The sequence below is a fragment of the Plectropomus leopardus genome, chromosome 7 (genome assembly GCF_008729295.1).
Source record: "Plectropomus leopardus isolate mb chromosome 7, YSFRI_Pleo_2.0, whole genome shotgun sequence".
In the NCBI taxonomy this organism is placed as follows: domain Eukaryota; kingdom Metazoa; phylum Chordata; class Actinopteri; order Perciformes; family Serranidae; genus Plectropomus; species Plectropomus leopardus.
The window spans coordinates 27,889,679-27,912,807 of record NC_056469.1 but is presented as its reverse complement, the minus strand read 5'-3'; the positions used below and the strand labels follow the sequence as shown (position 1 = coordinate 27,912,807).

Sequence of the window (23,129 nt, the reverse complement as noted above, 5' to 3'; positions counted from 1 at the left end):
AGCAGATGAGCATGCCTTTCTGTTTATTTATTTAATCTGTTACTGGTGCGTCACATTCGATGTCACAAACATGCCGGAAAACAAGACAAATACGTCAGAAAGTAGCATGGTGGCCAGTGAAAAACTGTCAGAGGTTACCTTCCTTTAATTTTCTTATTCCGTCCATCTTTCAAACTCGGTGCAGACCTATTTGGATCAATGCTCGAGTGCTGCTTGGGTGCTGTTGCCGGTTCGAGAGCTAAAATTAATGCGTTCACAAGAGTGCTGTATTTCTATTATTATTTGTGTGTGTGTGGTGGGAATGAGGATTTATAGCGCAGTACCTCTCGGTCTCACAAATAGGTCCTTTGTCACCACTTTCACTCATTAAATATGAGAAACTATTCCTAAATCATCCTTTTAAATGGCCATCTTGAACTGTATGCTGGTTCTTTCAAACTAAATTATTGGCTTGCACGTTGAAGAGCCCTTAACGTTGGCTAATTTTGTCCCTTTCATGGAGTTGTGTGGAACATTTGCTCAAGTTTTACGTTTTCGAGCCTGATAACAGTAATAAGTGCTTTGAGAAAAGCTTGTTTGCTGACATATCATGGTCATCTGATGTCTGTTTGAAATCCAAAGTGTCAGCTCAGTTACTATGACCTTTATTCTCTGAATACAATTCATAACAAAACATAAAACATCAACACAAAGTCTGTACGTCGTTGTGACAACATCATCCCACCATGTGTCCATGGAGACAGTATATATAATATCCTGATTGGTCCGTACGTTGCCATGATAGGCTGCAGTCAGTGCCCAGGTGAATTCACCTGGTGAAGGAGCGAACATGTCTGCCCCTCCCACCCCCCCTCCCTCCCCCACCACTGCATTTGCTCCCCTGAGATCCTCTACCCCCCCCTCCACCTCCGCCGCCGCCGCCTCCTCCAGCGCTGCCACCTCCTCCTCCTCCACTGAGCCATGACAGCCCTGCGCCTCCTCTTCCCCGTGGGGCTCGGTCTCGTGGAGCCAAACGATATGCACCTGAGAGAGAAGAAGACATTTTAAGCTCAGTGTCCATAAACTCAAAGTGCAGAATCAAATTAAATGTGTGCGTGGGTGTGCGCCTCTTACTTGCTGGAGGTTGTCTGGAAGGCAGCGGTCCACGTGTGAAGTTGCTCTGGCCTCCGCGGGGTTCACTGTAGGTTCCTCTGTGAGTGACAGCTGGAACTTGGCCGCTCCATGATGAACCGCGTCCTCCTTCTCTGCGAGCGTAGTTACCTACAGAACCAAAACAGAGGATTCAGCTCCCTCTAATGGCCAATAATTGATATGACCTGGCTGTCTGAAAAAAACTCAAAGCTACTACTACTGTGCAGTATGCCAATAGTTTGTCAAAAATAATATTAACTTGAGTTACACAAGCTAGGTTTTAAGAGCTTTGACCTCATCTGATGTTCTTCATTAGTGGATGTGTGCTCAGTTATGTGACCCAAATATGAACCTTTGGTTACGTAAGAACAGATGGTGCAACTGAGCCATGAGAATTGAGCAAACATCTGATGAAGACCATGAGTAGCATTGGGTATTGTTCATATGAGAGTCAATACTGGTACCCGTACCGGATAGAGTACCTGGATTTTGGCACAGGTGCTCAGTGTAAACTTTTTTAGGTACATTACTTACCCTGTAATGACAAAAATGTTCTATCTAAATAAGCTGCATGGGGTAATGTAGTAGACTAACGAGTTACTCTACTCCTCTGCTCTTTTCTAATCACACATAGAGCTGATCTTCTGTCTGTTTGAGTATATGTATCTGCACACAGCTAGCTGTAATACTACACTATTACTTAAATAATAAAGAAAAGAAAACAACTGTAGCAGATCGGCACTGCAGTAACAGTTTTAACCCTCTGAGAAGCTGATGAAGCAGCCGACGAAGCAGCCAGTGGAGTGGCTGCGGAGCTCTACGGCCAGCTTCCGATTTGGGGCGCTTCCGCTATTTCTCTGAAATTGAACCCAACGGCTCCCGGAGCGCCAGTGTCATCCTCGAAGCTCAATGGCTGGCTTCTGGATTTCGGGGCGCTTTGCTGTACTACTATCATTACTCGGTAGTAGTGATGTCATTTAGCTGATATCCATAAAGATACAGAGTTTGGTACAGAACCCTGCTGATGGAAGGGGTGTATTTGTTTTGCATATGTTGCGTACCCAACCCTAATTTAACAAAAAGGCATATATAAAAGGATCAATCTTGGATTTTATGAATCTAGATCGGATCATTCAAATAAAGATCAGTTTGTAACTGGTGGAGGAGATTATGTTTAACCCAAAGCCACAAATTTGGAAAACCTACCACCAAAAAATACACGGTTTTAAAAAACTAGTCTCATCAGCATCAATGGTGTGTGAGTCTGTGTGTACGTACCGGACAGCAGGACTCCTTTGGGTTGTGGTGGAGTGAAAAATCGAGTCTGGTTGTGGAAGGTGCCTCTGCCTCTGTTGCCAGTGCACAGTCCTGTGGTGGGGGGTTTGGGGGAGTTCTTGGGGGGCCGTTTGGGGGGCAAAAGTCCGAGAGGGGTTGTAATGTCTTTAAACTCTGCCGCCACAAAGTCATCCACATGCATACTGGGAGGACGGGAGGTGTTCTGTTTGCGCTGGCGGAAGATATCGTGGGGTCGGTTGAGATTCTGTCCAAACCCTCCTCGACCTCCGCGGCCGCGAGGAGCAGCCATGATGTGGGCTCTCTTAGCCGGCTCGATGTAGTCTGATTTACCGCTGCAGAGACGAGCAGGAGGGGACATTCAGTCAGTTGATTGAAACAAGAATAATTATGTTAGCTCTCTGCTAAAACTAACAGAACACATTTGAAAAACTGCACCTCGATGTGATGAAGGTCTCGTGCTTATGTTTGCCCAGTCTGAAGCCTTTTGGAGCTTTAGTGTGACCAGGAGAGGAGGGCTCAGACAGGAAGGAGCGCTCCAGCTCTGCCTTCAGGTCCAGTTCTGGACAACACTCCTGAGCCAGACCCACCAGGTCCACCTTCACCTGCCCCCCAGACAAAGTGAAAATCATTGTTTTGATTAGATTGGAATTAAAAAAAAGATTATACAAACAAGTAGATAGTCAAAAATAAGTAATATTTACAGACAATGAAAACATCAAGCAAAAGAAAATGGTCAAAAACATGATGACTTGGTCTACATATTTGAAAAGGAGTCAGAAGAAGTATAAACATTTAATCCCACCCCTTCTCCATAAGTAAATTTTAATTAACAGCTTCCTCATTAATTTATTATTGCAGAGGTGTTCATCAACATACAAACACACATAAGCTTCATAACTCTGCATGATAAAGAGTGCAAGGTTTAATAATTATGTTCTCATTACTCAATGACATTTTATTTGCCGATTTGCTGATGTTTGGTTGATACATCGTGAATCCCTTATTACAATCGTAGCACAGCCTGACGTTCTAGCTGTTGCTATTTTGACCAAATACTGCAATTAGGAGAAAATAAGCTCATTTTGTAAAATAAATCTGGTTTCCAGTTTTTGCCTGAATATCTTAAAAGTACAAGTACACAGACAAACTTACCATATCGAGGTCTGCTTCGATGTCATCAGTTTGGAACGGAGAGAACCACAGAGTCTTCAGCTGCTCGTCCAGAGCTTCTGACAGGAGGAACACCGTCCTGCAGATAATGATGCACAGAGGCACGAGACTAATGCACGCTGTTATAACAAGCACTCTAACTCTAACGCTCTCCTTTCAGGTCGACCAAAGAATAAAATAAATCAGCTGCAACTAATTCAGAATTCTGCAGCACGAGTCATGATTAGAGCCGAAAGAAGAGCACACATTACGCCTGTTTTAAAAACTTTACACTGGCGGCCTGTTAGTTTTAACACTGATTTTTAAATGCTTTTAATAGTTTAAAAGGCACTGCACGGCCTTGCACCAGACTACAATCTCAGAAATGCTTTTAGTTTATGAATTAGGAAGGCCCCCTCAGATCCTCACTCTTTTTTTAGCTGTTCCCACAGAGAAGAACTAAAACAATTTGTGATTCTGCTTTTAGCCATTATGTTTCAAAAAGCTGGAATAGCCTGTCAGAAGATCTGTGAGGAGCTGGAAATATTGATACTTTTAAACATAAATTATGTAAAAGCCTATAATTTTATTCTAGCATTTGTGTAGTGTCTTACTATCACAACTGTACGGTTTAAACTTATTCTATTTATTAAGATATTTTTTTTTCTTTTTTTGTTTCTTCAAACTGTAAAGCACTTCGAATTGCATTTGATTTGTTTTGTGATGTATAGATAAAATTTGATTGATTGATGATATATTTATCATCCTTGTGCAGAAAGCTGCAGTGCATTCAGATTCAAATTCACTTTATTGTTGCATCATTTTATATATATATATATATATATATATATATATATATATATATATATATATATGGAGCACAATGATGTACAATATAAAGTGCACAGTATAAAAGTAAATTACCAAAGTGCATTAGTGTATCACAATTATACTAAAAGGTATATTAGAATATATAATATTCCATAAAATATTAAAATGAGTAATTATCATAAAAACTATACTGACACCTAAATCAAACGACTTCATGATCATAATAACAGAATCTAAAAATATGTCAATAAGCTTATAGTACATGGTTGTCACCATGTCGTCATTTTAAAAGTTAGGCTGTACTGGCTGGATGGTAACTGCCTCCCTGTGATTGGTGACTGAATGAAGAAAAGAAGAAAAGAAAATAATTTTGATGTCAAAATCGAGGGCTTCACTGTACCTGTGATTAAACTGGGCCCCGAGCGTCTCAGGTGGTGGCAGGGTCGGCTCGGTGTCAACTGCAGGAGGCGTGTCTGTGGCCGTCTCCAGCGTCTGCCTCAGAACAATCACAGTCTCCAACATCGTCTCCAGTGAGTCATCCTCCTTACACAGTTTCTACAGGCACAGAGTCACTGAGTCAGTTAAATGTCGGGGCAACACTCACTCTGTAAAGAACTATACACACAATTTGTACCGTAATCTGTTTCTCTAAAGTAGGGAGCGGATGGGACTCGGACTCCTCCCACTGCAGAAGCGCTTTCATCTCAGAGCCCGACAGCAACCGTGGAGAAGTGAAGGCAGGCTCCTCGCCGGACCCCTGCGCCTCATCTACACACTGGATTAGAAAACAGACAAATCCAACTTTAAAGTACAACGTGCCACTCAAGCAAGAGCAGTTTTGTGCAGTTAAAAATGTAGATGTACCTTTAATGTGCTTGTGAATTCAAACTTGAAGTCCGTTTTCTGATTATTAGAAGCATGAAAATGTGAAAATTCTTCTTTTTATTTATCTTTTTCCTTATTTTATTCTCTTCAACGTCCAAATATTTTACTGTAACATGTATGCAACTGTGTCAATACAAACTGCTAAAGGCACTATTTCTTTTTTTCTTTCTTTTACTCTCAGTACTGCTACCTCTCTGGATGCAGGCAGTTATGTTACAGCCCTTTTTTTGTAGTTATCCCTCAAAAATGAAAACAGAGACTATGAGTCAATCTTAATTAAAACAAGGGAGATTGTATTTTTGGTATACAGTATTTTTAAAAATATTTTTTATTTCTTTAGTGCATGTATATCAATTTGTGGACGTAATAACAACACATTTTTGGAATTTTAAAAATAGAAAATGTGCCATTGCAAACATCCAAATATGAACTGCTTCCTATAAATATCTTATTATCTAGAAACACTTTGATAGTATTTACACTCTTGGTACACACTGTCTTTACCTCTTTGTGAAACGTGAAGCAGCAAAAAAGAAAATAAACGGTACTGACCATTGTTTCCGTGGTGACGATCTGTCTGAGGAAGTCAAGCAGAGCTGAGAGCAGATCTGCTGAGTCCTTGTTGAAAGCAAACACCAACCTCTTCAACAGTGAGCACAGACCACTACCATGTTTCTTCAGAGCACTGAAACAAAATAAAGTGTCATCAAAGTCTTGTTTTGACAAAGAAAAGAACATTACGCCTGGCTAGGGAATAGTTATTTACACTTTGAGGTGGTAGAGTCCATAATCGTGCTCGGTGAGGAATGTCAGAGTCCTGATACAGGTGAGGAGAAGTGGGACGCTGCTCTCTGAATTTCCCAAAACCTCCAACAAGGCGTTGCACACCAATGTCATCATCTCTCGCCCAGGAAGTGCATTGGCCAGCTGCTCAGCCTCGGACATGCAGCTCTCACCAGGCGGAGAAACCATCAGAGAAATGTCCTAGTGAAAATGGAGATGCATATTTGTTACGTTTTGTCCTTTTCCCGATAAAGAGTTTGCTCACACTTGTTGTCTGCCTCACAGTTTTACTACTTTCTATATCACTTATTATTTTTAGCATATTTATTTTATGTTTTACTTGTACAAAGAGATGATCCTCTCATATGATGCACTTTTAGCATTTTTATTTATCACTTTGTGCTGTTATCCATTCATTTACCTCTTCTTTACAGTTTGAGTATTTTTTAAAATGATTATTATTTCTATTGTCATTATATTTATTTACCTATTTATTTGTTTGTGTATTTATTTAATTATTAATTTATCTTTCTTGTAGGTTTATTCTGCCTCTGGTGTTTCTTCACTTATGGTAGCGTTTCCTCAGTTCCTGGTACTAATGGTATTTTCTTTGTATTTTTACTCACATGCTTGTGCACTTGTATGTGTATAAATGGGGGGGGATTTTGGTTTTATTGTATAAAGCACTTTGTGTTACAGTTCAATCATAAAAAAGTGTTATACAAATAAAGTCTAATTGATTGATTGATTAATGTGCACTATGCCAGTTATTCTCAACCAGAGGGCCTTAGAGTGCCATCTAGTGGTCTGAGGAGGTTCTGCTCACCTGGTCACACAGTGACTGTAATATTGTCCCCACTAGTTCGCTGCATTGTTGCTGCTGTAAGGAGTGCTCAGCTGGAGGAACCAACAGAGACAGCAGCGAGGGGAACAGTTCGGCCAGCTGTTCATCTCCGGACACAGAGCCGGACAGCAGGTGCAGCGCTGCGCTCTTACACGCTTTCTGTGACACCAGAGCGTCCATCAAAGAAAGCAGACGCAGGACCTGGCCCCAGCACACGCTCTTCCCCTCCGCCCTGCAGTTAGCACAATGCATAAACTTCAAAATTCAACAATCACAACATAGACAAAAACACCTGAGAGTGAGTTTCTTCACTCACGGCTGCAGCTCCTCCAGCAGCAGCTCCAGAACAGTCTTCATGATGAGAGTCGCGGTGGGTGAGGACAGGTCCGCCAGCTGAACACACATCCTCCTCAGCATGGCCAGGAGAGGAGGGCAGCTGGTGGCACACACACACCGCAGCGCCTCGGAAAACACTTTCCACTGCACCCGTATGTGCATGCTCCACAGCTTCCTTGTGTTTAAGGCCACAGCCACGTCTTGGACTGAGATCACCTGTGGAGCCAATTTAAAGTCTGTTAATATAAGCATGTAAATAATTGGTAATCATCAGAGGGTGAAAAAAAGTGAAGGACAGATGCGTGGGTGGGGCTAAATAAAACTTTATAAAAGTGCAATTAAGAGAAAGAGAGAGATAACACTCATTTTACGACACCCGAGGATTATAGCACCGGCTTACAAACACAAAACCTCTCTAAAACAACCCAGCAGGCCACCAACATTAAGACATTAATATTTTGTTGAGTGTGCTGCTGCTGATGATGACTGGAGCTTTGCACATGGGAAAGCTGTTAGAGTTCGTCTGGTCACGCATGCACGCAAACTGTGCAACTGTGTGGCTTGTGTTTATCAGGCAAATGTGCAACTGACTGTTGGCGGAGAGGATAGCAGCTCTGGAGGTTACAGAAAGTTTGCAGATCCGGCAGGGAGTTGGGGAGTTTGGGATCAAACAGCGACACAAAAGATTGAATGCAGGTAACATTTTATCGGATACATTTTGATACTACCTGGCATCGGATTAATTCATACAGTCTACAATTTTTTTTAATTTAATTTTTTTCTTTCTTTTTTTTAGTTATGTTTTTACTAATTAATGAATGAATTTATCTTTTTCTCCCCTTTCTTTCTCTCTAACATACCAGAATGACTGGCTTATAGGCTTATATGCACAAGCTCTCTCTTTCTCACATTCACACACTCACACAAGTATCAAGTGTCGATGCTCAGCCCTACAGATGTTTGACCAGTAGGACAGAGAAAGTTACCTGAGTGCTCTGCATTGGCAGTGGAAGAGGCAGCAGCTCAGACAGCAACGTCAGACCAGAGAAAAGACCTTCAGGAGCTTTCAGCAGTGAACCCAAAACCTCCTTCAGCATCAGAGACCAAGTGTTGCTGGCCAGAGTCTCTTCGTATGAGTCACCTGCACCAAAACATGCACAATAATGATGACTAATAACCCATTTTGCACAACATTTCTTCACTAAACAAATCTGCCTACGCTGATTCACACACCTCTTCATTAACACCCTGTGTGAAGGTGAGCAGTACATCCACGATGAGCGCCTGCACTCTCATCTCCTCTCCGTCTAGACGTCCAGACGCGGGGATGGAGCACACGATCATGTGGAGTGTCACCAACACGCTGGCCACGCGAGTGTCCCTGAATTGGAAAGCTCCTCCGCGCAGCAGCTCCGTCAGCATGGTGCGCAGCAGTCGCAGCGTGCCGATACAGATACTGAGGATCATGCAGCGCTGCGGCGTGGGGCCCATGTGTCCATGCACACGCCATGGCTGCAGCAACACGCTGCACAGCTTCTGTAGGACACGCACACACGTGTCCAGACCCTCGCCAGAGAACAGCTGGACTCCTGATAGGCTCCACTTCAGATCCCTCTGCTGACCTTTAGAGAGGGAAAGACAGAAGGAAAAATGTTTCCAATACTGTTCAGCAACTCTCTCTTGTACAACTGTTGCAGTCAACATTACTGCACAAGGTAACCAGTTATACAGCTTAAAAGTAACCTGTGGAGTTATTGATCAGTAGTAGCTATGAGTCCACATTCCTGCCAATGGTCTCCTACTATTCTATTCATCTAAAGTAGGGGTCGACCAAAATTGGTTTTTCAGGGCTGATACTCATACCAATAATTAATAGTTAACCGATATGCATTTGCATTAAAATTTAAGCATTTTTGACCACTCGAGAATAGATCAAAATTCCTCCCAAATACTACATTAAGAGACCAAGACCTCGAGGAACACCTCCTGAACACTAATGTTGTGCTTTGTTATCAGTTACTTTTAACACTGGGAGACTTCTATAAGAATTTTTAAATAATTAAACAAATTTCTGTGATTGCCTGGTGAGCACTTTTGTTTTGGAAACTGCTGAGAGACCTCTCGATCTTCAACGTAACTATGAAAGCCACCAGTGCTCTGAATTCCTGAGGTCTCTAGTTAGTTGTTGTAAAGTTTCATGGGGTTGTGGTCAACCTAGAGGTTGCATTAGGTTTTAACTTTCAAAAGATGGTCTCTCAGTACAATGATATGGCTACTTTGGGGAGTAACATTATCACACATGAATAAAACTGGGTTCACTGAATCCACAAGAGTCTCAGCTATGTCATCAAGACCAATTCCAGAAGTGTTTAGGGACTCCAGTATGCATGTTTTTTTTTGCCAAAAAGTGTATGGAACGAGCATCGACCGGGCATGTCTGTAAAGGGGAGACTTGCAGGCACGCGTAGCATACATGTTCACTCAGAAATCTTAAGGTGAGGAGTTGCAGGACCACGTTCAAGCAAAGTGGAAGAGGGCGATATTAAAAAAAAAATATAAAAATTAAATTAAATAATAAAAATAAAATAAAATAAAATAAAGGAGGTGACTATCTTCCACACAGATAGTCACCTCCTAAATGTGACAATAGAAAAAAAAAGTTTTGCAAAAATCATGTTTGGTGTCTTTACCCTCTACAGCAGGCGGGGCGCAGGCGATGTGACAAAGGACCCTGAGAGCAGTAACCAGTCCAGTTCCGTCAGCAGTCAACACATTTTCCACATTCTGAAGTCAAAAGAAGACAAATGTTTAAAATGACACACAGTGCTGTTATTTGCATACAGCCTTGACTTAAACGTTCGTCAGATGTTGAGCAGTTCTGACTTGTCGGTGAAGCTCTGCATTCCAAGGAGATATACAGAATATCCGTTGGCTCTAAGGTACAAAATTAGATGAAAACTTATAATTGGGTGTGTGACTTAAAGATGTACTTCTTTCTTTAGAGACAATTTAGATTTTTATAGTGAACAGTCCTTATACGTTTCGTAAATCAGCCATCTCGTCAGCTGGCCTGGTTACAAGTGGTGACAACATTGTGCCGTCTTCCTCTGCTAATAACACTTAATAAGCTCTATAAATCTTGATCAAATAAAAAAAACTGTGCTCTCTGAGTCCCTGTGGATCTTGATTCCTTCACTAAAAGACTGAACGGCTTCCCTGAATTAAATGTTATCGACAAATCATTGGCAGCTGCCCAAACACTTCCGGCACCAACTGAAGAGATTTATCACTCACTATCTTAATATGACTCAGGGATTATTAGGAGTGTCTGTGGGTGATATAGGGAGATGAAAGCTCACGCAGTTACTGAAAATGAAAATGTAGAGAAACGTTTTTCTTTAGCGGCACGTATAGTGAAGGACAGATCCGTACCTGTTTGATGTAGTCTATGAGGGTGGGAATGCTGCCAATCTCAAAGCGAACCTTTTCAAGAGGTTCCAGCCATTTGCTGAGCTCTGAAGTTCAAAGAAAGAACAAAACATTATTACTGATAAAGACCAAAACTCACCTCATAAATTCTCATATATGGTATGATACTTAAAAGAGGACCTATTGTGCTCATTTTAAGGCTAATATTCTATCCTTTTTTATAGTGTTTCTCACTCTGCATGTGAGATTCCACTACTTGGATTCCCATTATTAAAAGTTTAAGAAGAGGAACTTTTTAAAACTATTTAACAAAATATGATGTTACTAGTTATTTTGAGATTTAACAACGCAACATCAGAAAAAAAACAATTAAATTTCCCATAAAATCCTATATCCCATGTCTGAGTGTTTATAAGACATTTGAAAGATTAATTTAAGTCATTTCAATACCAATTAAGGCCTTATTTTTCAATTAATTAAATCAATGCCTTAAGATTTTTTAAGGATCCGCACTAAGTAGGGTTGCAAACTGTAAGCACTTTAAGCATTGATTGGTTAATCAGTATTTGAAAAAAACATCCAAACTTTGCTTTTTTTAAACAATGTCAAATGCGTTTTTGCATATATTTTGACAGCATTTCAGAGCCTATCGATTAATTTCGTATGTTCAATCCTTAACGACCGATTAACTGATCATCAATTAATTGTTATCATCCCTAGCAGAACCCTGCTAATGTGCCAACAAGCTAACTAGCATCTTGAGTCTATGCCAGAGTACCACCACCTGCGAGTATGGAGAGTTAATTCCTCTCATGACAGCGAAAACTGTACGTGCTAGTTGACCGTTGGCTGTAGTCTTTGCGACACAACAACAGCAGGCGACACAGCAGTCGGCCTTCATCACTGCTAGTTCTCTGATATCAGTTTGGCGTTTATGTCGGCCTTAATTTGAACAACCTTCAAAGTAACACTGTATATGAGACACAAAATACAGAAAAGCATAATAGGTCCCTTAAACAACGTTACAAGTATTTACCCTGTAATTTGGCGTTCAGATCATCAGCCTTGGCTATGGCGAGTAGTGGGGCAGCGTATTGTTCCATCATCCGCAGTTCATTTGAGGTCTGAGCTACTAGTAAGACCAGCATGCAGGCATAGTTATACGTCACTGCTTTGCGAGCTTTGGCCTCACTACGAGAAAAAAAAGACAAAACATGCTCAGAAATCACGACACAGGTGCCTGAAATAAAACCAAGTCATAGAGACTGAGACACAGGGAGAAGGAGAAGACAGCTGTACCCCTGTCCGTCCTTGCTGTGGTGCTGGAGCAGGGTGACCAGACACGACAGGTTGTTGTCCAGGCTGAAAACGTGGGCCACAGCGTTACGGCCGGTCTGTGTGAAGCTCATCAGGTAGAGCGCATGGAGCATGCCCAGTACCTCCGGGTTGTCACCTTCCTCCAGCCCAGCTCCTCCGTCTCCTCCTGTGGCCACATGGCTCATCAGCTCTGACACGCTCTGCAGTGCGTGCAGCGCCTGCATTAGCCACACGCCAAAGCCCTCCTCACCAAACGCTGGCCCTGTGACACCCTCCTCTCCCCCTGTGAAGGCGGGCTCCTCGCTCTCAGCTTCTGCCATCGATGCCAGGAGGCGCAGCAACAAGTTTGAGGGCGTGGGCTGAGCGAGAAGGAAGAGTAGGCCGGATTGGGTGAGGGACAGGAAGCGTAGGAGCTCTCTAACAGCTTGGGTGACACCCAGGTGGCCGGCCGCCGCGGCTGCTGATAACACCGCTGCTGTGCTCTCCAGGAAATGGCACGCATGCATATACCTGAGAAATATGATAATTAGGAATCAGTTAAGGAGGCACAACTACATCCAGCTACATATCTGAATGTCTGCACTTGGGGTTGACAGATTATCAGCCTGGTCGATTATTGGAACCAATATTTGGCATTTTGCTGATTATCTGTATCAGCGTTTTATTTTAATGATCGTGGAAAAATTAATCAATTAGTGTCAGCATGGGAGAAACTTTTACTTTGTAAAACCTTAAAGAGCTATTTTTATTCATTAGTTGTTTTTTTTTTTTATTTAAATTGTCTTTATTAAAAGTTACAGGGAACTTGCTGTATATGATGGTGAAAGTTTCAGTTTTGATTAAACATTTGCTAAGGGCATTTAAAGGGCATTTTTTGTGTTGGGGTTTGTTATATTCAAAATTCTAAATATTAACAGAAAGATGTTTATTTTTATTGTAAATGCATATTGGTTCAAAATGTCAGTTATCAGCCTCATTAACCACTAATAATCGGTATTGGCTCTAAAAAAACAACATCAGTCAGCACTGTGAGAGGTCATATGTTCAAATGTGTGTACCTGTACAGTGTCGGGTACGGATCGTCCCGCTCCTGTGGTCCTGTTATTCTAGCAGTCGTAGGAAAGGCTTTCCCAGGTGGCTGCACCATACAGTGAGGGGCCGCCTCCAGCAGGTGATGCAACTCCTCCAAAACCCCAGCCAGCCTGTCAAGCTCCGCCTCGCTCACAGGGGGGGAGCTGAGTGATGGTTCCTCCTCCATGGGGCTCTCAGCTTCCTCCATCTCCTCCTGAGAATAACAGCCGTCATGATTATGTTAAAAAATGCACTTCGAAGTTTGTAATATACACATAAGAATGAGATTGTCTGCGTGCATCTACCTGTTGTGGTTCACTCAGTGCTGCTGCTGCACGCTGCAGGTCGACTAGGACCTCGTATGTGTGGATCTTCTGTAGTATAGCGTTGCCAGCTGTTATGACCCTCACTGTTTCTTCACGCAGGAACAGCTGGACTAATCGCTGTAAAGGGCAAAGAGCATAGTGTTAGATATTAATGAGGTAATAATTCATGACATTGTTCATTTAGTTAGTGTTTTCTGCAAATGTGAAGGGCGGGCAGTGAGTCCTGAGTATGTGAGGTGGGTTAGCTTCTGAGTCAAATGTTAAATAATATATGCATACCATGAACGAGTGCTGACAAAGAGAGCATCTTCAAATTTGCATACTTTGTGATGCTAACCTGATAGCCGCTCTTCTCCGACTCTCCTGCATGCAGAAAAGCTTCTGCACCTGCTGGAGCGCTGGTCAGAGCGCCCAGAGCTCTCAGGATACTCAGCTTCAGTGTGGAGGAGACATGGTCCGCTTGAACCAGCTCCAGCAGCACATTCAGAGCCCCTTCGCGCAGCAGCACGGAGAGGCCCTGTGGGCACTCTGCAAGTTGTGATGCTAGCTTGGCACCAGCTTTCAGCTGTCTGAGGTTTATAGCAATTGGCTGTGTGAGAGCGATCTCCATATTCAGAGCTTGGAGCGTCCACTGGACTAAAACTCCAACGGGTTCCTCCATCTCACTCTCTCCTTGTTTCACTAAATACGCCAGCCCTTTGGCCAGCAGTGCAGGAGCCTCTTCCAGAGCGGTGACCCAGCGGGCGTCTCTGTCATCTCCGATACTAGCTAATAGCTCTTTTAGTTGGGTAACGGCCTCCGCCTCCTCTCCACCTGCTGGTGCTTCTGTTCCTCCAGGGTCCCTGGGTTCCTCCACACTGGCTTTCTCAAACTGGGTGTCAAAGCGGGTCTTGTATGGAGGATTGAAATAGAGCAGTGGTCTGAGTTCTCGCTCGTACGGGTCATACTGGACAGGTGGGACGGATGCCAGGTCCTCGGGAGTGTAGTCCATGTCAAAGGTTGGCAACTTGAAGCTTCCGTTATCCAGATCATCCTCATCGCTTGAAATCTGCTCATAGCCGTCATCACCTGGAAGAGTGAGCGAGACAAAAGAGAGAGAAGTTTGACAACAGCTTAGCTATTCTAATCACAAACCATTCTTCAAATATTAGCGTGAAATGGATGAAAATGGGGAGGCCAGCGACTGCTACATATTCCCTCGCTCATTCACAAATTGATACACAGAGAAACCTACTCACACCGGCGCCTCACTGCAAACATGCTGGGTTAGTTTGACATGCAGGGTGTGACTACAGCACAAGCATCAGCCATGGCTGCGAGGATGACCTCCACATGACGGCTTATGCGCGTTGATCATAAGCCTTCAGAGTAGCCTGGGGGTCAGCTAGCTGAGAGTTTGGAGCGCCCAGCGGTTGTAGATGGAGGCAGCATGCCACAGCACACACTCTCGCCACTCAGTCCCAAATGGACCCCGTGGCCCCCGGGGGAGTCTGCAGCACCGAGGGCTCCACGGCCGGGCATCCATTTGGGATTGCAGTCTATCCTACTCTCACAAAATAACTCCCCTACCTTCCTCCATCTCCTCTTCCTCGTCCTCACCCTCATCTTCCTCCTCCTCTTCTTCCTCCTCTTCTGGAATGCTCCCCTCCGTCCGTGCATCTTCCTCCTCCTCCTGCTCCTCCTCTTCCTCCTCCTCATCGCCCTCTTCCTCTTGTTCAGCTTCTGAGTACGTTTCATCAGCCGGCAGCGATCGTTCAGGTGACACGGCCTCCAGGTAGTCGTCACGGCCCTCGCATGGCTCCTCTTTGACCACGCCCACTGTAAATGTAAAAATAAAGATAAAGGAAACCATATGTTCACCGACCATCCCCACAGGGCACACATAAACATTCAAGCTATTTATCTACGTAAGTAGAGGCCTACTAATGCAAAACACTTTTAGGATCATACTGATGTTTTTGCATGTTTTAACATAATGCTTATACTTTACATCAGGGACACTCAACTTACTTTTCCTTAGCGTGTTTCTAGGATTTTAGAAGATTTCCAGGATTTTGTTTATAGGATTTTAGGACATTTCCAGGATTTCAGCACAGAAAATGCTAGACTTTATTCAATTTAGGACGTTTCTAGGATTTCCACATGTTCCTATGATTGTAGGATGTTTCTATGATTTTAGCCCTCGGGCCATAAGCTAAGTCTTACTGCTGTACATAAATGTCAGCTTTTGTGCAAACATAATACTTTTATATATATATATATATATATATATATATATATATATATATATGAGGTTCTACTGGCAGGCATCCACTATTTTTCATTAATTTTGGTACATTGTGAGAGTCAGCATGCAGAGACGTGCAAAGGAACGCATTGTAATGAACATAATGTGCCCTTTACCTGTACAAGAACACTTAGTTTTCAAATACACTTAAAGCACAGCAGGGATTTACATCTGTGTTATGACAGGGCTACCTGTTGAAGGTGTGTCTTTGGCTGATAATGTGCTTGTCTTGAGTCGATGACATTTAAAGGCAGCAGGCTGATCTAAGGCTTAAAGTCTGTCGTTATTTGGCCGTAAGTGTTTTTCTGTCACACAGCATGGCAGGTAAAAGAAGTTTACCTGTTGGAGGCGGGCAGTTTGCAGAGGTGCAGTAAAAGCCTGATGTCTGCAGCTCTTCATCTAACATCTCACTGTGGCTCTTTCTGTTTTTACTCTTCCTTCCTGCAGTATTAGTAGACTTGTTGGGGAAAAGCTGCTAACAAAGTTCTGCTAATTTGGTGATGAATACTTTCATTTCCTATAGATTCTTCACATAAAAGTCCTCACAATAAAACTTGTATTGTGAAGCAGCAAAATAAGGAAATGCTGGGTTTTAATCAGCAGTAACTTCACATGCTCAGAACAGACAGACAAAAAACTGGCTATATATAGGGCCATTAGCTTTTATTTGTCAGCCACCTTAGTTCTCCAACACGCTTTGCACACAGGAGAGGTTTCAGTTCACTGCTAGATGCCATTAACTCTTATACACCAGATCTCTACGGAGAACCACTGATGCATCATTTAATTATGCTGATGCTTAAACCAGACGGATACTTAAACTACTGCAGCATCTGTTACTGGTGATAATCTAACAGATAGTAACAGTTTTTTAAGTGCTGTTAAAAATATCTATTGTTTAAATCCTCATTTTCTGTAGTGTCGATACAGCGGTATCAGCTGCACTCTCTGGCTCTCTCATGTCGTTAATAGCCCCTCTTACACTGACTGCTCAAGGCGGGAACACTGTGTCATTATTCCGCCTCAAATTTATGTATAAAAGGTACTATCACAAAATGGAGGACCAGAGTTGTCCTGCCTTTAAGCTGGCAGCAGAGACAGTAATTGCGTCAAATTGACGTCTGTGTAAATGGGACAGTCGGTAGGATGGGACAAGTGTGACGTTTTGACGTTATCTGTGTGCGACCCACTGCTGAGAGATCTAAAAGCAGCTTTTAGCAGCTAACAGCTAACTCAAAGAAAAAGAACAGCAACCAAAAATGTCCAGATTGGAAAACAATGACGTTCAGGAGCTCCTTACCGTCTGATCAGAGGACAATATCAACTCCTATATGACAGGGATGGTAAATGATTGTTATGTCATTGTTATTGTTTAGAAAGTGCTGCCTGACGCGTATGTTTAATTCCAAAAAAAGATTGACACTGTTGTTTTACACATCACGTTCTTCGTGCCTTGTTCCTTCCAGAACACCCACATGATATCTATATCACGCACTTTGGTGGCATAAGGCTGCCGTTGTTAGGAACTGTAGAAAAAAGCAAAGCCGGCATAATGAAGGGTCTTTTTGCAGGATCTCTGTGTAAATTGAGTGATTGCTCATGACAGACATATTGCTATTCTCTGCTACTGACCAAGAAACGAAAAGCTGTCAACGTCAGTCTAGCTTTGTTCTGTTTATCTTCATATGAAAAAAATGTAGTTTTTGCCCTCAATGTCAGATTTTACCCCGAGGTATAGAAAATGGTGTCAGATGTTGATATTTTTCAAGGTACTGTATCAAGGTTTGAAGTTCCAGTATTGTGCCAGCACTGTGTGATAGCAGAGAACTGCAGTTCTCACCCGTCACTGGGACCTGCTCTTCATCGTCATCATCGGGGGGCGGAGGCCCAGGTGGAGTTCGAGGCCCTCTGGGTGCTGGTCTGGGTGGGCTGCCATTGTACTGGTCATCTTTTTCCCACTCTAAAAAAACAAACAGAACAATAGTTGGAGAAACAAATCACAGAAAATAAGAGATAACCTGTTTCGGTTTCAATAAGTAGGCGTGAAGGCAAGAACGTCGGGCAGTTTTGGCTTAATGATGCCAACCTTGTTTAATGATCCGCTTGGGCCCGCTTGGCTGTTGGGGCGGCGGGGGTGGAGGAGGAGGAGGTGACGCTTGATCGTGTCCATGTGAGCGCTCTGCTGTCCCGTACACCGCTACAGTCAGGCTGGTGTACCAGCCACGCAGCACGAGGCCATCTGTATTCACCTGTGCGCACAAACCCTATTCAGTTATTCACAAAAAACAGATTTAAAAAAATATAATCTTGTTTGTGGATATTATCATTTACCTTTCCACTGGGTCTGAACACGATGGACTTGTTCTCATCGTATTCCAGACTGAGGGCAGAAAGCAGAACAGAGCAGATTAAAACATCAGTGTAAATATGCAGCGAGGCTGAAGGATTCCTGAACTCGTGTATGTTTGTTTGTCATCTTAAGAGATTTCGGTGTAAGAAAATAGCGTGCGACTGCAACGGAGCTAAGCAGCAGTCTGTTAAGTCCTAGATAAACCTCTTTCCAAACAGCACTAAATTGCTTTGTAATTATGTCGGAAAAATACTCCCTCATTATGCCATACATGTCTCTCTTTTATAAAGGACATAACCTTTAAAAAGAAGCAGCTTCTTCAGGTTTTGCCACAGTAAGTGAGACTTTAAAAGGGACTTTCAAGCTGAGAATGAAGATTCAGCCTTCTTCTAATCGACATATCGTCACTGCCGGGTGCAGACATCAAATCTCTACATTTCACTATTTTTTCCTTTTTTCATAAATTAATTATATTGGTTCCTCTATACATATATCAGTGGGTTTTACCATTTCTCAACCAATGAAATGTATTTTTATAAAAGCTTGTGACCTCCTATCTCCACTGGATCCCTTATAAAAAACTGTTTTTTCTAATTCCTGAAAAATATCAATTTTGGAGACAAGAGGATTTTGCCCAACAGCAGCAATATGCAAACTGACTATGTGGGCGTATTATATTTTTAAGGGATCACAAATCAACAGGTCAGGAGCCCTTCCAGGATGGTGCGGATTGTTGATACCAATATTTAGTAGTTCATGAGACCGATAACCGATATTAGGAACCAATATGCATTTACAATAAAAATAAAAATCTTTGCTTCAATACGTAGAATTTGCAATATAACAAACTTCAACACAAAACTTGGTTTAAATTCCTTTAGCAAATGTTAAAAGAAAACTGAAACACTAAACATCATATATGTGTGTGTGGGCGCACATGCATGTGATAAGGACTTTAGGAATAAAACGTCTCGCCTAAAACGTTACAAAATGTGGTGTGAAAGCTTTTTTCTTTTTTGGTAAAGTGACTGAGAGCACTCAGATCAGTGTGGTTTTTATGCTCACTGGAACAAGTTTCCTTCAGTTTAAATATTTTTAGTTCTAAAAATGCAAATCTGCAATGAAATCCAGCATTTTCAGCCAAAACAATCAAACAATTAATCTTAATCACACACGAAAAATTATCATATAGTGGGTTCAAATAAGGCCAGGAAGTGTTGAAACATGCCACCCAACACATCCGTACAGTGATATTTGGTGTCACAAAAGGCAAAATGCCAAGAAAAACTCATCTTGTGAAAAAAAAAAACAAAAAAAAAACATTATCACTTTTGTCTGGATCACAGAGACAAAATGGATTCTTGAACAAAAAAACACTACAGTTAATTTAGTGTTGGACATTTAGAAGATACTTAAATAGCTATCAGACTGGTAAAAAACCTGTTCCCAACTTTCAACAACTTTCACAGCAGAGATAATAACTCGGGTGTGTCGTATTTACAGTTTTGAACAACTCTTACACAATGGACGCCTTTAAACACAAGTTTACGCTCTGATGCTGCTGTGCACACCTCTGTTATTATGAGGGTGAAGTGAAAACGCTGGACTCAATCATTCCACTATTTATCTATTTTGCAGGAACCTCTAAGTTTTTGCGTCACTTTCAGCTACTGTGAGGGTGGGGTTGAGTTTCTGGAGAGACAAGTTAGCCAGCTTACGAACAAAGAGACTTGAATATGGGTGGGTGAACACACACACACACCCACCCCGACGGCCTCTGAGAACCATGACTGGTTCTACAGGTGAGACAGACATCCGCATCTTAAGCACTTTTCAGATTTGACCTGGAAATGCAGCCATGGAGGCTCGGCTCGGAGGAACACCGAAACAAAACAAGAGTGATTCTGACCTGCCCAGCCTGTGGAACGTGGGGTTGTTGGGTTTGGTGACATTATTGAAGAACAGCTCCAACTGGAAGGCGTGAGGAGACGTCTCCCTGGAAAAAACACACACACACACACACACACACACACAAACAAATTACTATGGCTGTCAGGGCTCAGTCCACTTCTATCCATGAGGTTTCATTGAGAATTAAGTTTACATCAACATAAGGCGTTAGGACAATATAGACTCAGAGTCCACTTTATTCGGTACACTTGTGCAGTCTGTTGCAATTGCCCTAAATTTGACCTTTGAGAAGTTTATGATGTTCTGTTTTTGTTGACGGAGACTTGAATTGCGACCCTACGCTTCCCTGCCGACAGAGCACATTTTTAAAAATAATTCTACTAATGTGATAATATTTAAAGATTTCTAATATTTTTGGGGAAAATTCCCAACAACTACAGAAAAGCAATCATTGGCAATACAACCGTTAGGCCTCCCTTCAACAATGCTTATAAAATATGCATAAAAAGAAAGTGTGTGGGGGTGCTGTACTAGACTACAATATATTAATGATTTGATGGGGTAAAATATTAGAAACACAAATCCAGTACCAAACCACCACTACCTAGGATTTCATGCTAAAACATATAATACAATTTAAAATGTCCCACATGTTACAGCAGATGAAGAATCAGAAGCACGGCAAAAAATAAAAAGGATAAAAACAATACAAAAATACATATTATATAAGATAAAAATAAAACAGTATAAAAACTATATACACCTTTCATTTATACAGACACCTTCTATAACTGTGTCAACACTAACTGAACATTATAATCATGATAAAAATACGCTTCATAGCAGAACAGTTGTATTAGATTGAATTGGATTGTACAGCTGTACCTCATGAATCCACTCTTTTTTTCTTGAGCTGTATATTCTTATATGCTTCATATTTAACCGTATTGTGTCTTTTTTTCCGCAATCTTGTAGGTCTTTAACGAATGTGGATTAATGTACGCCCCTCCCTTCTTGAATAAATACATTTGAAATTTGAGTGTATGATATAAAATAATACACATTTTCAACAGAAAATATATTAGCACCACCATATATGCCACCATACCATTTGTGTCGTTTTAGACATATCACTTTAACATATTTGGGTGTTTCAGGCTATTTTTGATAATGAGACATTTCGGCATCAAAGAGATAAAAAAACCTGGGTTCATCTGGAACTTTGTTAGATATATTAGGCAAAATGAGTATTATCCATGATGATCTTTGCATCTAATTTATTTAATCATGATTTATACACCAGTTTCAATGCTGTGGTACATAATGACACAAACCCTGATGGAGAATTTAATCCAAAGCGCCCACCTCTAAACAACGCAGAGTCCTGATCTGCTCTGTTTTTTTACATTGTTGAGTACTGAGCCCATTCATTCAGTCAAATTACATCACACATTACCCAACAGGCTTAGCGGGAATCGGGATACACACAACAATGGAGCTCAGGTGTCAAACTACTTTCTTACAGGCAAACACATTCAGCTCAGGTATCTGTGGCAAACAATCATCGCCAGAGGCAACATGTCATTGGTGATGAGGTTAAGTATTTCCTGCAACTGTACAACTCCTCTCTCTCAATACGAGTCCGATACTTGGAGTCTGAGTCTGCTGATACCAAAGAACGACATCATACCAGTTAACGGTGTGGGAAAAATTGATACAACATAGTTTCACAATATTTTTGCGTGGCAATAGCATATCAATACACAGATGCCTAGTATCAATTTTTAAAATCATATAAATTATTAATATTAAAAATACACACTAGATGCATTTTGCTGAAAAAATCTTATGTCAATACTTAGAAATTGCAATACAGCACACTCCAACACAACACTTTGTGTTAAATGCCTTTGATGAGTGTTTAACCAAAACTCAGACTTTCAGCATCAAATACGGTAAATTTTCAGCAACTTTTCTTTTTTAAAGTTATGTGAAAATTTAAATTAAAAAAATGAATAAATAAAAACAGCTCCCCAAGGATTAACAAAATAAAAGTTCCTCCCATGCTGACACTTTCTTTGCATTTTTTAATTAATTAATTTGATCAGTGATGATTAAAATAAAATGCTGATACAGACAATCTGCAAAATACCAAACACTGACCTGAATAATCTGCCAGTCTGATAATCTGTCAACCCCTAATCTTGAGTATTCCCTTGTTAAAAGTGATTGGGATGGACTAATCATTAGAAAAACCTCTCATAAAATATAATTTAGATTATTTAGAGCTGAGTCAGCACCTCTCTAAATCAGTTTCAACAAAAACTGAACATCACAACCTTCATGAAGGACGACTTATTGCCTTGGTTTATTGGCCTGCATTAACTCTGTCTAGGTGGACCTGATAATCTGGTAATCTCGTGTACTGTATGGCAGTTACTCAGTGTTTGTAGGTGTTATATTGCATTTACCCAAATGCTCTGCTGTCAGGTAAATTGCTGTGAGCTTTAATTCCTGGAGGGATGACCCGCACCTCCGTGATTAGCACCCCGCATGGAAACCGCACCACATCCACGTTGGTCAACTGAAAAGCATTACACATCATTATTAAAACACACATTTAGATAACACAATGTCTTCACTGACCACACAAATCAAAACTCATACTGAGGAGCGAAACAGTCACTTTAGCTGCCCGCTCTGAAGTAAACATACCCTGATAAAGACTTTACACTTAGCATTAGCCACTCGGCTAACTAGCAAACAAACTGCGCAAGGATACAAAACAACAGTTCCGTGGCGTTGTGTCATTGTGTAAACAAAACTACTTTTAAATAATAAATTAAGTACAGCTAGGTGTACATTTGGGCGACTATCAAGTGCAATAAAGGCTGTGAAATGCAACGTTGTCATAACAATCATATGCTGCTAATGTTAGCCATGTTGACATCGTTAGCCTGGAAGTTTAGCATCATTCTCAAAAACTTCTGAATATAACTGATATGAGTATTTAACGAATGCATTTATCGAGTAAATACATAGATAGGTGGTAATATTTGAGAAATATTACCTCTGCACTCTGGTGCTTAAACGTATCTAGAAAAAGGAGCTCCGTTGAAGAGTCCCCCGCCATCGCTTTCTTGCGCTCTGTTCGGCCCGCCGTACACTTCCGGGAGGGCGATT

General features: G+C 41.6%; 1 protein-coding gene across 1 annotated transcript; it reads right to left on the bottom strand.

Moving 5' to 3' along the window:
- Window positions 1-628: 628 nt before the first annotated feature.
- On the bottom strand, window positions 629-23,100 carry virma (vir like m6A methyltransferase associated). The gene is made up of 27 exons (XM_042489867.1): window positions 23,017-23,100; window positions 22,418-22,530; window positions 19,945-20,031; window positions 18,017-18,065; window positions 17,772-17,934; window positions 17,526-17,645; window positions 14,968-15,216; window positions 13,736-14,466; window positions 13,378-13,515; window positions 13,060-13,286; window positions 11,984-12,511; window positions 11,721-11,875; window positions 10,688-10,770; window positions 9,946-10,039; window positions 8,485-8,877; window positions 8,242-8,396; window positions 7,236-7,471; window positions 6,902-7,151; window positions 6,059-6,276; window positions 5,845-5,977; window positions 5,042-5,182; window positions 4,808-4,962; window positions 3,580-3,676; window positions 2,863-3,029; window positions 2,410-2,759; window positions 1,114-1,260; window positions 629-1,023 (listed from the first exon to the last, which is right to left on the bottom strand). The coding sequence occupies exons 1-27, from the start codon at window positions 23,077-23,079 to the stop codon at window positions 809-811; spliced, it is 5,457 nt and encodes a 1,818-aa protein (XP_042345801.1). The 5' UTR covers window positions 23,080-23,100; the 3' UTR covers window positions 629-808.
- Between the last annotated feature and the right edge of the window lie 29 nt (window positions 23,101-23,129).

Excerpts from the sequence above, each read along its gene's own strand:
- virma (XM_042489867.1), bottom strand. The coding sequence starts at position 23,079 with ATGGCGGGGGACTCTTCAACGGAGCTCCTTTTTCTAGATACGTTTAAG. Across the intron at positions 17,646-17,771 it reads CAAGCGGATCATTAAACAAG|AGTGGGAAAAAGATGACCAG; the intron begins GTTGGCATCATT and ends TTGTTTTTTTAG. Across the intron at positions 1,261-2,409 it reads CAAAGGAGTCCTGCTGTCCG|GTAACTACGCTCGCAGAGAA; the intron begins GTACGTACACAC and ends TTGGTTCTGTAG.